Source organism: Procambarus clarkii, chromosome 1 (assembly GCF_040958095.1).
Source record: "Procambarus clarkii isolate CNS0578487 chromosome 1, FALCON_Pclarkii_2.0, whole genome shotgun sequence".
Taxonomy (NCBI): Eukaryota; Metazoa; Arthropoda; class Malacostraca; order Decapoda; family Cambaridae; genus Procambarus; species Procambarus clarkii.
The window spans coordinates 38,733,809-38,746,945 of NC_091150.1; the positions used below are offsets into that span (position 1 = coordinate 38,733,809).

The following is a 13,137-nucleotide window of genomic DNA, read 5'->3' on the forward strand; positions in this document are numbered from 1 at the left end:
TATGATTCATCGCATATATTTCAGAAGACATACCATTCAACTAGCTACAAACGTGTAGGGGTCATAGGGAAGGTAACTGAAGTTTTAATTATTTAAGCTATTTACTATACAGACTAGAATGTGAACCATCTACATAAGTATCCCATTCTTCACATTCCAAATCATTACTTTCTCTGGGTCTCATTAATCCAGTTTGGCTACACATGTCAAATAACCACAGGGCCCTACCTCTTCCACACCCTGGATCTCACTAAACCTGGGCCACCCTGATTCATAAGGCCATGTCCCAACACTACATTCTACTCCAGCTAATCACTACTCCAACAAACCAACTACTCCAACCTCTACTCTACTTCATACCATGTCACTTATACCAGTACTCAGAACCTTTATATCTATGCCCTTGGGTTAGTATTAATTTCCACTCGCACACACAAAGTTTGACTCTAATATCATCAATGAAGCTGGCCCATCCCCAGATCTGGTTCTGGAGAACTCATCTCGCCTGGTGCTTCACCCAAGGACCTGTTGGTTTGTGGCCCTCAAACTGAATGACCTCTTTTGTTTGGTCATGCCTCGGTGTGACATTCCGAGACATAGCAACTCCAAATTGCCTCAGGCCTTGGTACATGTGATTGCCTCATGGCTTGTGACACCCTCTCTAATATAAGGCAACAGTTACCTGCATCACTCCAGGCTTTATCACTACAATGCCCTGAGTGACCTGAAGCCATGGTCATCTTTCCAACTGACATGTAAGTGTGACCTAACACAATGTCGCTTTGACCTTGCTAATTACCTTTGTTATGGCCGTCTATTGCCAAGATACTCTCCTTGTATGCATTCTGCACTCAGTCATTTATGCTCCTACACTGGGTGGCTAAAAGGATTTTGCTGGATAAATATGCTATTTAGGTTACAATAAAACCAAAGAGCTGAAGTTCAACCCATGCAAGTGCAATTAGTGTTGAGCAGGAGGGCGATTGACTGGAAGGGAAAGAGGTGGGGTAAAGGTAGGTGTTGATGGGGGGATTGGAGTGGTAGGTGAGAGGTGGGTGGGGTAGGAATAGATGGGAGGCAGGTTGGTTGGTTGGTTGGTTGGATTGGGTGAGGATTAGATCAGCTGGAGCAAGGAGTATTTACCTCATTGTGCTTGCAGGAGTTTGGCATTGTCTCTTTGGTACCACTTCTTAGCCTTCAGTCAACTGGTGTACAGGTTTTCTGAGCCTATTGGGCTTTAGTATATCTACATTTGAAGTTATGTATAGTTTGCCTCCGACAATTAACTTTATAATGCATTCCATTTATTCACTACTATGATGCTGTAGAAGACATTTAAAAACTACAAACTGATATTAATTAAGTTTTTAATTGGGCAGCAGAAAATAAAATGAGGTTTAACAGTGATAAATTCCATGTACTTAGGTATGGAAAAAATGAAGACCTTAAGCACTGAACTGCGCATCGCACCTGCAGGCGCTTGAAGGGGGGGTGCGCAACGCGCCTCTGGGATCTTATATTTTTAGCGTATGATTAAAAACTCCCACGGCTACAGGGGGGGTTCACATCAGCTTCCTCAAGGCTCTTGTAAACAGACGCCATTTAAAAAAAAAATCGTGGGTAACATTCCCGGGTGTGAGAGCTGGGAGCCTCAGTACTGAGTGAGCAACCAAGGCTGGCACACGCAGCATGAGCTCACAGCACTGCTGTTCAGCTTGTGACCACAGCATCGCCTAATAATGTCAAAATATATATATATATATATATATATATATATATATATATATATATATATATATATAACTGATATTATTTAGCCATGATAGTATTACAGAAGAGCCTGAGTGTGATAATGACTATGTACAATGTTCAAATATCAGTGAATCAATGCTGATCACGATGTTCGCAACGCTAGCCACAGCACCACAGCATTATTTCGTTCATCTAAGAATCTTCAAACGACTTCTTATGTTACTTTACAAAATAAACTTGTGGTTAATTATTCATTTACAGGATTTAGTGACCAGGATTGTGGTGATAATTAGCCCTGTGCATAGTATTGTGGGAGGAGGAAATTTTGTGAGGGAGGGAGGGAAGGAATCCAGATAGCGTCAGTGTGTGGCAGCCATTCTTGTTTTGCTCACGATACTTAGTGGTTCACTATGGTGAACACATATGTACATGGGTATATACAATGTGTGTTTATAGTGTAGTAATAACAACAGGAGTATGTTGGGAGGAGCCAGTTTGGTGAGGGAGGTGGCGTCGTAATCGTTGCGTCGTCTGCTGGGTACTGTGTGATTTCTCATACAGTGTATGGTGGCCACTGTGCTGTTTGGACACAATTTTGGCTTACTTGCATAGTTATGGTGAATAAAACATGTAGATACATACACATAATGTGTGTAAATAGTGTAATTAAAACAATAACAGTATGGTGGGAGGAGGAATGTTGGCGAGTAAGGTGTAAGGAGTAAGTTAGGTGTTGGAGGAGTGAGGGAGGGCTGGCTGGGTGTGGCATCTCACACTCGCGGAGTTCTGAGTGTGTGTTGATGGTGAATGTATGTAGTTTGTGATATTGTATAGTGTGTAAATATGTTGTAAATACAGTGGCACCTCGACATATGATTGCCCCTACTTACGATAATTTCGAGTTACTATATAAATTTCATCGAAAAATCCAACTCGATATCCGATGGTGTTGTCGACATCCGATATTTGTTGGTACACATTTGGGTCGGCCGAGCGCGTGGTTCCCGGTCACCCGGTCCGACCTGCCTTAGTTTACTACAGCTACTCGCTTAGTGACGATCGCGCCTATAAGAAATTCCGCTTTTGTGGTGATTTTTTGCATTTTGAACATTAAAGTAATTATTATATAATATGCCATGAGTCCCAGGAAAGTCAGTGGTAAGGCTCAACATATGAGATCCCATGTAAGAATGACCATAGAGCAGAAACAAGAGATCATTCGTAAATATGAAGATGGTGTGCAGGTAGGTGAACTGGCTAGGCAGTACAACAAATCTCAGTCAATGATATCCACCATACTAGCTAAGAAAAAGGACATTATGGGTGCTAAAGTGATGCATCATTACAGACAAATGTTAAAACGAATGGAAAAACAAATGTCTCTTGACAAATTTGTAGTGAGACAAACAAGCACTGAACCACAACCAGGTCCTAGTGGTATTCAGGCAAAACATAGGAGAGAGAGAGTACCCCAGAGAAAACATCACTGCCTGATGTGATAATGGAAGGGGACTCCCCTTCCAAACAGTAACAACTCTCCTCCTCCCCCATCACCATCTTCCATACGCCATTTTTATGTTAATATTTTGGAGGGTGGGGAACGGATTAATTCAAATCCCTTTATTTCTTATGGGAAAATTCGCTTCGACTTCCGATCCGTCTCTGGGAACGGATTAGCATCGTAAGTCGAGGCCCCATTGTATACATAAATGAACATGAAACATTGGATATACAGTGGCACCTCTATTAACGAGTTTAATCCGTTCTGGCACCGAGCTCGTTATGTGGAAAACTCGTCTTAAGAAACAAATTTTCCCATTTAAAATAAAGGAAATAAATTTAATCCATTCCACTCCCAAAAACATCCATACTTGTATGACATTTTTTTATGTAAATATAATACTACACATGTAATTATAAATGTTTTGTTTTACTGTTTTCATGTTTACTTTACCTTATGAAGAGTCATTCCTGGCTTGAGGGAGACGATGGGGAGGTGGGAAGGAGGAGAGGGGTTATGATGTGGAAGGAGAATCCACCTCTGAGTCAGGCAGGCTCTCTCTTCTTGGGAATTTCACCCCACTGGGACCAGGTTGTGGTTCACTATCACTGGCTCTTCTTTTCTCTACTTTTGCAAAGAACGTATCTACTGACAATTGCTTTTGTCTTTGTTTTAATATGTTCCTAAAACAAAACAGCAAATTGTCATTAAACATGTTCACACACCGGGTTGTTACTGCTTTATCAGGGCAGTTTTTCCAAGAATGCGGTCACCTTTTCAAACATTCCCAACACTTCCCTGATCTCATTGGAAGAGGCAGCATCCCTTACCTCCTCATCACCTTACTAATGGTGCAAATTGTTGATGGGGCCATGCCATACTCCCTTGTGAGATCAGTCACACAGACACCACACTCATGCTTTGCTATAATTTCCTTCTTCAAATCCACAGTAATTGTGTCTTTCTTCATCTTGACAACACTATCATTAGGAAGCAGCTTCTTTGGTGAAATTGTGTGCTATAAATTGTAGTCACAAAACCACAAAAAAAAGCACAAATAAATGCAGAGGGATGCTTGTCGTGCACGATACAACAACAACACTGGCATCGGAGGCGTCCGAGAATTTGCAAGAATCCGCAAGACGCTAGGAGGCACCATGTGGTTTTGCTCGTTAATAGAGGGGAAGCTCGTCAAATTTGCTGCGAGTGGCTTGCTCGTTACTGGAAATGCTCGTAAAAATAGAGCCGCTCGTTAATCAAGGTGCCACTATATGAGCTATATATGTGGACACATTTGAGACACATAACACAGTGTTTTGGGGCAGTATGGATGTTCTACTGCCATAATATTGTGTACATGTTCATTATACAGTACATAGGATTGGGGAGAAAAACAAAACAAATGTATTCAGAAATGTACGAAAAAAAAATGAAAAAAATATTTGTGGCAACTCGCGCATGTTGAAGCTGGTGGGCTTTGGGGGTCTATGCCACGGGCGACCACCAAATCGTGACGTCACACGCCATTTTCCGAACCCCATTAGGGCCAAAGTAAGCACAATTTCGATTTTTTTTTTACATATCTGTGATCAGGGAAGGGTACTTAAAATTTTCAAAAACAAATTTTTTCCCGAGAATATATTTCCTGCTCACACGGGGGGGGGGGTGCCATATTTGGAAGGCTAGCAGCACAGTGGTTAAACAAAATACATGGTACAATACACAATCAAATCTGCCCATAGTAGGAAAGCAACATATAAAGGATTTGGGAATAATGATATCAGAAAACCTAACTTTTAAAGGGCATAACCAAACAAATATAGCATTAGCTAGAAAAAGATGGATGGATTATGGGAACTTTCAAATCCAGGGAACCCATCACAATGCTCATACTATTCAATTCACTTATGCTGTCCTGTCTTGAGTACTGCCCGATACTTAGGTACTTCCCCCTTCAGAGCAGGAGATATTGCTGAAATAGAGGGAATACAGCAAACATATAATGCATGCATAGGTACAATAAAGCACTTAACACTTTCGCCCGGGCATGACGCAGCATTGCGTCATCCGTTTACTGTCGGTAATACCGGGGATGACGCAGCATTGCGTCATCCACTTTAAATAATCACCAAAAATCAGGTTTTTTCTGATTTTTGGGGGACTGGTTTTAAAATGTGCGCCGATGTCTTCCCATTTTCTTTGTTGAGCCTCGTGGCCCTCAGGCGGCTTGGCACACGCCGTGGGCCCATTGTTTTCGCTCCACTGTTGTGACCAATGTCGCCTCCCCTCGCATCTCAAACGTGTGAACATTTCGACTATTTTCCGTGGCTATAGTTTTTACTGCGGCTTTAAAAACTATCTACGCTTACTCCACGATGGAGAGTGATCATGAACAAGGCCCTTCCAGGAAGAAAATTGCGAAAGAAAGGCTTGAAAAGGGCGGGAATTGGGAGTGTAGCTGGAAGCCGTCTGAGCGCTCACTCGCGGCTAATGCGTGGCCTGTCTTCAACTCGTCGGCGGTTGGAGCGTGACAAGGTTTTTTATTTTATATGCTAATGTTCCTCTAGAGAATTCTATTGCGAACCCATTGAGACCAAAATGAAAGACCTAGGACGAAAATTGAGGTGACCAGAGTGATAATAGTGTAATAGTGAGTGATAGCTCATTTGATGAGCTATCACTCCAATATGACCATAGAGTGATAGCTCATCAAATGAGATCAATAGGAATAACAGGTAAAATGGGGCATTGGATTTTCAACTTTGTCATATAGAATGCAGAGAATGATAGCCAATCAAATAGGATCAAGCTCAAGTGCAGTGAAAAGCTCTGTTCCCCAGGGCACAGTCCTTACACCACTGCTATTTCTCATTCCTATCTCGGATATAGACAAAAATACTAGTCACAGCTTCGTGTCATCCTTTGCAGATGATTAAAAAATCAGCATGAAAATTGCCTCCATAGAAGACACTGAAAAACAACAGGCAGATACTATTAAAGTCTTCGATTGGACAACTGAAAATAACGTGATGTTTAATGGTGATAAGTTCCAGGTATGGTGGAAATGAGGAACCTAAACGAACACAGGGTACAGAACACAATCAGACCTACTCATAGAAGGAAAGCAACATGTAAAAGATCTGGGAATTATGATATCTGATGACCTGACATTTAGTGAACATAACTGAGCAAATATAGCAGCGGCTAGGAAAATGATTGGATGAATTATGAGAATGTTCAAATCCAGAGATCCCTCAGCAATGCTATTACTATTTAAATCATTGGTGCTGTCCCGTCTTGAGTATTGCTCAGTACTCACTTCCCCTTTCCGAGCAGAAAAGGGATATGAAGAGTATTCAGAGTATTCCCTTTGAATTGGAGAGAATACAGGGAACATATATGGCACGCATAGAAACAATAAAACATCTAAATTATTGGGACTGTCTCAAAGTTCTCAAAATATACTTAGGAAAGGAGACGAGAAAGGTATCGAATAATATATGCATGGAAAATACTAGAAGTCCAGGTTCCAGATTTGCACAGTAGAATAACAACTTACTGAAGCAAAAGATACGGAAAGGAAATGCAGAATAGAAACAATGAGGTGTAGAGGTTCCATAGACACAATCAGATAACACTGTCCTAACATCAGGGGTCCATGGCTGTTCAACACCTTCCCAGCAAGTATTAGAAATATTGCCGGAATAAAGGTGGATGTATTCAAGAGACACTTAGACAAGTTCTTGCAAGAAGTGCCGGGCCAACCAGGCTTTAGTGGATAAGTGGGCCTGCAGGCTGCTCCAAGCAGTAGCTTGTTGGATCAAGGTATCACAAGTCTAGCCTGGTCTAATGTTAGGCTCGGGAAGTAGAACTCTCGAGACCCTCTCCCGGTAGTAGTAGGCATCCAACAGTTTCAGGAGACTATGGTGTTGCGCTCTGGTTGTCGGCCTGGAGTGGCCTCACCAGGGCTCAAAGCCAGAGTAGGTTGATATGGAGAAGAAGCTGTTATCCCCAGGCAGCAGGTCTCCCCTCTCCATGGCGCTGAAAGTCTCCAATGGAAAGGCGAACGCCAATATGATTGGTTCCAGCATTGTCGCAGGAACTGTGAGTTCCGGGGTTGACCTCGAAGTTGGTGAAAAAGGGCACAGGGACCTCCAAACCAAGAGACCACTGTGGACGTGGCTGGAGACGAACCATCCCATCTAGGGCAAGAACTGACCCCTGCCTCCAGAAGCAGAGCTTGGGCCGCACGAGCCCCAGGAGGTGGATGTTCCGGTCCCACACCTACGGGTTCCTGACAGAGATCGTCACAACCCTCTTTCACCCGAGGCCAGCCTCCTTCAATACCAAGCAGAAGGAAGAATGATAAGTATTAAATATTTATATTATTATTATAATATAAATATTTAATACTTATCATTAAGTATGTATGCTCCACATACTGGAGCATACTTGTAGGTATGCTCCAGGTATGTTTACAAAACTAGCACAGGTTGTTGTGGCCTGGTTGCACTTGTTAAGGATTATGTGTTGGCCTACCTCGACGACTGGTTGGTGTGGGTCTCCAGTCGATCTAAGTGTTACCTGGCCAGGGATCTGGTTATTTTCCAGCTAGCCGGGTTCAGGTTCCTAGTGAACTAGCAAAAGTCCCAGTTGGTTCTGTCCAGGTTCAGACTTGGCTAGGTCTCATTTGGGACTCTTGGTCAGTGTCTTTCCCTGTCTCCAATGGCTTTGCTCAGTTTGCAGCCTTGTTGCCGTCTGGTGTTGGATCAGCCCTAAGTGACTCATCTGTTGGTCAAGCATTTGTATGGGAGTCTGAACTTTGCCTGCTATGTCTTCATTCTGGACAGGATTTGGCTCTAGGTGTTTTGAAGTCTCTGGTTCTGCCCTTTCTGCTACTAATGGGATTAGCGGGTTCAGATTCCTTCTGCCCGTCGTTGGCTCTTGATTCGTCAACTTCTCATTTGGGGTTTTCCAGGTTCGGTTTCGTAGCGTCATCCTCCCCCGTTGCTTTGTTTACAAATGCCTCATCTCTGGGGTGAGGCTTCATGAGCAACGTTCACCGCAATGCCCAGGGTCGGTGGTTGGGTTTGTTTCATTGGGTGCACAGCAAAGTGCATGAGTTTGTGGCTGTACTCAGCCTAGTTGTACTCACCTAGTTGTGCTTGCCGGGGTTGAGCTCTGGCTCTTTGGTCCCGCCTTTCAACTATCAATCAACTGGTGTACAGATTCCTGAGCCTACTGGGCTCTTATCATATCTACATTTGAAACTGTGTATGGAATCAGCCTCCACCACATCACTGCCTAATGCATTCCACCTGTTAACTACTCTGACACTTGAAAAAGTTGTTTCTAACGTCCTTGTGGCTCATTTGGGTACAGTACTCAGTTTCCCTTTATTTGCATACCACCTGTGTTACAGTTTATCTTTATCTACCCTGTCAATTCCTCTGAGAATTTTGTAGGTAGTGATCATGTCTTCCCTTACTCTTCTGTCTTCCAGTGTTGAGTTGCATTTTCTGCATCCTATCCTCGTAACTCGTGCCTCTTAATTCTGGGACTTAATTCATGTGTGAATTAATGCATGTGTGGCATGCCTTGAGTAGGATTTGACTTCCTCTGGCTCCACTCCGATTCCTCCTTGGTGGTTCATTGCCTGAACAGAAGGGAGAAGGGGGGGGGTCTCTTCAGTCTGTTTCTCTGTGGAGCTGGATGCTTTGTGTGGGTTTGCTTCTGGCTTCTTGGGGTTTGGTTCTCTGAGCAGTTCACGTGTGGGATATGTCCTTGGTTTCATAGCAGGTTTGGACCAGGCTGGGGTCTGGTTTAGTATTCTTGGTTGGCTTCCATATCCTTGCTATAGGCAATGCTGCTGTGTTTGGATGCGTAAGTTTTTCGGTGGCTACTCGAGGGGCTGTAGAGTAACCTGAACTTTGCCTGCATGGTTTACCCCCTGGGCTGGGTTTGGCTCCTAGACTCTGTACTGGTTTCTCCCATTTCATCCTTTTTTATCATCATATGGACTGCTGGGTGCAGTCTCCATTGACCCTTTGGGACCTTCAGGTTTACTGCTTTTCTCTTTGGGCTTTTCGGAGTTGGATCCTGTGATACCGTCTTCACATTGGTTCCTACATCTGCAGGGTTGGAGTCCATGAGTGGGTCATCTTCAGTATCCTACTGTGATCTTAGTGTCAAGGTTGATAAAATTGTCCTTGCATTTGTATTTTGGAGCCCTCTACCTTTCTGGGAATATTTCCACTTGTTCTGGGTTGATGTTTTATCCCTTGCTTCTTAAACCCTCTCTGAGTGGACCAGATTCTGTCTCTGGTTTCTGGTAGACATTTTATGACTCTAAAGGGAGGTGTGACATGATACATGTAAAACTATCCAGGTGCCTAGCTCCAGGGAGTCAATGAGGGGTCCACTAGAAAGAGGGATTTCATTGCATTACTGGATTTTTTTTATATTAAGAATAAGTTAGGTTTACAAAGAAGTAGCGAGGAAACTGTTTTTTATACTTTTTTAGATGGTGGGTGTATATCGCCTCAGCCTGCTGATGCTGACCTCATCAGCCCTCAGCATTCCCAGCAGCAACAGATTTACCGTAATTTGGTATTAAAGGACATTCTCGAGTCTGAACGTAACCATGTAGCCGACTTGCAGGGTCTTTTGGGATCACATCTGGCTTCTCTCCGCAAGGCAGAATTGTAAGTTTTTACAATAAACTTGTCATTATTTATATAAAATACTGTCAGACATTAAGGATTTGCATATAACATTTCACGAACTTGAACAATATCACTAGTTGTATTTTCTTTATTTGATAGCACAGCATTGAAACTTTCACCCTGTACTTTCTCAAGAATACTGTGAATACTTACAAATACAAAAATATTAAGTTGACCTGCATTTAGTCTAATTTATAAATAAGTTTTTTCTGGAGGAGCCTCGGGTGGCTTCAGGGAAGCCACCAAAGTCATCTCGCCGAGATGGCTTTCCCCAACCAAATCACATCAACCATAGAAATCCTGTATGGCCTACTGAGGTCAGAGCCAGAACCTGGCCCCTCACAGAGGCACAGGGAGCTAGAGATTGTTACTATCACCCCACACTGAGAAATCATCCAGAAAGTCAGCAATACAATATGAACAGCTGCACCATTCACAGGAAATGAAGCATCAAAGCTATAAATCAAATGGGTTTTATCCCCAATTAATCAATCCATTATCACACAATAGCCATTTTGTAGGAAGCCCCCAGTAACTGGGCTTTCCATAGGGCTAATTCACACTATGGGCCCCTGGAAAACCCTTGTGGGCTCGGTCATACAATGGCTACTTCTTCCGAACCTGCTCTTGGCCTTTTTGTTCTTTTGTGAATATCTCTTCTCTTCACACTGTCTCAGCGCTACTAGTTTTCCTGGGAGCGATTTTGCTCCTCCCAATGAGTCTTTTCGCTCCTGCCCTTCTGCGGGATGTTGGTGCGGGGCGGCTCCTTATGCTGAGTTCCTTCCCTGTCAGCTGCACTTGTGGAGGTGGTCTTAGCACACTTGTGGCATTTTCGTTTTGGTCCTGCGTTTTCTTTTCCCTCCTGGGGCTGTCATAGGATTGGCCTGCGGAGGATGTAGAGGCGCTTGGGGCCGTTCCTGGGTCTGGCACCTTGGTTTCTGCTGCTAGCTTTCGGTATCGATATTTCTTCTGTGCCGTTTCGCAGGTTGTATCGTGCGTTGTTACACCTCCGGCCTGCTTATGCACTGCCTGTGTCGTCCTGGTCTTTGGACAGGGTGCTCTCCTGTTTTTCTTCTCCTTGGTGGTTGTGGCTCCTTGGGGTCAGGTTTGCTTTGCCTCGGTTTTCTTTTTGTGTTGGCATTCGCCTCTGGGGGCCGTGTGGCAGAGCTTCTTGCTCTTCTCAGGCGCAGCGGTTTTTGGCTCCTATGGTCGTGATCATAGGTTTTCTTCGTCTGCGGCCGTTCTCCCTTTTTTCTGGCGAATGATATACCTTGGGTTGTTGTCTCAACTTCGTGTTGTGGAGTGATTCTCCGACCATCTCCCGGGTATGTACCCTTGTTTTTTAGGTAGTCTTTGGTGAGGTAGCTCCGGGGAGCCGTAGGGGCTCCCCCCAGAAAACCAGCGTTGAATGTAATGAAACGCCATTTTCTGGGTGAGTCCCGGAGGCTCCCCGGCACCCTCCCGCCCTCCTGGTCGGCGGGGTTTTTTTCACGGTTTTGATATCCAGCCTCAGAACTGGGGCGGGGATCGCCGGCGCGGGGGTCTGGGGCTCCCCCTTCCCCCTCCCGGGGAGGGGGGAGCTGCGCAGACATGTGGCGCGGCTCGCGTGACGTCATGCTTGTTAGTTCGTTTTCCTGGGGGAGTTCTGTCCACTCGTTTGTCGATTTTTGTTTTTTAACCAGAATAGGGGTTTATTTTGTGGCGCTTACCTTTCTGGGTGCCTGTCCCGGTCGATGGCAGATATAGAATGCTCCAAATCACATGTGCATTTCTATGGGCCATTGCTTCCCGTGCCTCTCTGAGGGGGCCAGGTTCTGGCTCGTGATCCCCGGTAGGCCTAGAACTCCACCCACCTCGACTGATGCAAAATAGTTAGGGTATCCATATCAGCCATGGATAGCTCCGGGGAGCCTCTGGGTCTCACCCAGAAAATGGTGTTTCATTACATTCAACTGCTGTTTTTTTTTTTTTTTTTTTTTTCTTTTTGCAGATTATCTGAAGCAGAGTATAAACAGCTTGTAGGAAATTTGGAAGAAGTCACTTTAACACACTCACATCTGGTATCATCCTTGGAAGAACAAAGTGAGAGGCCATCTCGTGACCAGCGGATAGGTGGAGCATTCCTCACCATGGCTCCACAGCTTCAGAATGCACATAAGATATACTGCACTAACCATCCTCGAGCAGTGTGCATGTTAGAAAAATATAAGTAAGTAATGTGTTATTTCGTGTGCATCTAAACATATAATGATTAGTACTGCAGTATTTTTCACTGGAATCAGAAAGTTGAGGAAGAAAGATATAAACTTCAACTTTTGAATGTGTCTAGTGGCAGTCCAGTGCTTATTGGGTATGAATGAAGTCTATTTTCATTGGTGGATCATAATAACCATCTACTATCTAATCATAGCGAATCTATTAACACTATGAAATTAGGTTAAATGTATTGCATTTTGCTATTGCCTTGTTATATTTAGAATTGCCATGGATTTTTCATGTACAGCCACTTAAAAAATAAGCTTAAACAAAGGGCTCTAAGATATCCAACTTTCAACAAAAAGGAGGAAAGCTTGTGGGAGAGAGATGATCAGTGTATATATATGGAGAATGACTTAATAATGATCCTGTTCAGTATGTGAGACATTTAAGTGTACTGCTGTTCATTTTTGTAGAGATGAACTCAATAGCTTTATGGAGTGCCAGGGTGCCACACGGCCAGGCATCATGGTGCTGACCACGGCCCTCAGTAAACCATTTCGGCGGCTGGACAAGTACACAGGGATGCTGCAGGAGTATGAGCGACACCTGGAAGAGGGCCACCCAGACCGAGGTGACACACAGCGCTCATCACATGTTTATAAAGAATTGGCTGTGAGTAGTAGATAATAAATTTTCCATTGATCGTGGCCATAGTTCTAGTATTAAGTGTGGTTTCTAATATACATTTTTTCCGTGGAGAGCCCCTTCGGCTCCTCGGAGCTATACCAGGCTGATGTGTATATATTAGACCGTGGCAACAGTCAATTGAATGGGTTCTAAGCCTACCGGGGACCAGAGCTAGAACCTGGCCCCTCTCAAGGGAGGCATGAGGAGCAATGGCCTAAAGACACCCCCGTGTAATTGGAAGCAGTCTTTGTCTGCCATCTACCAGGTCAAGCT

General features: G+C 44.0%; 1 protein-coding gene across 4 annotated transcripts in view; it reads left to right on the forward strand.

Moving 5' to 3' along the window:
• Positions 1-13,137, forward strand: part of RtGEF (Rho-type guanine nucleotide exchange factor) — a 117,219-nt gene that overhangs the window by 28,229 nt on the left and 75,853 nt on the right. For all 4 annotated transcript variants that reach the window (XM_045763026.2, XM_045762873.2, XM_045763096.2 and 1 more), the window contains exons 4-6: positions 9,777-9,957; positions 11,969-12,187; positions 12,651-12,849. In XM_045763026.2, the coding sequence (XP_045618982.2) occupies positions 9,777-9,957; positions 11,969-12,187; positions 12,651-12,849 (599 nt within the window). The remainder of the gene's footprint in view (positions 1-9,776; positions 9,958-11,968; positions 12,188-12,650; positions 12,850-13,137) is intronic.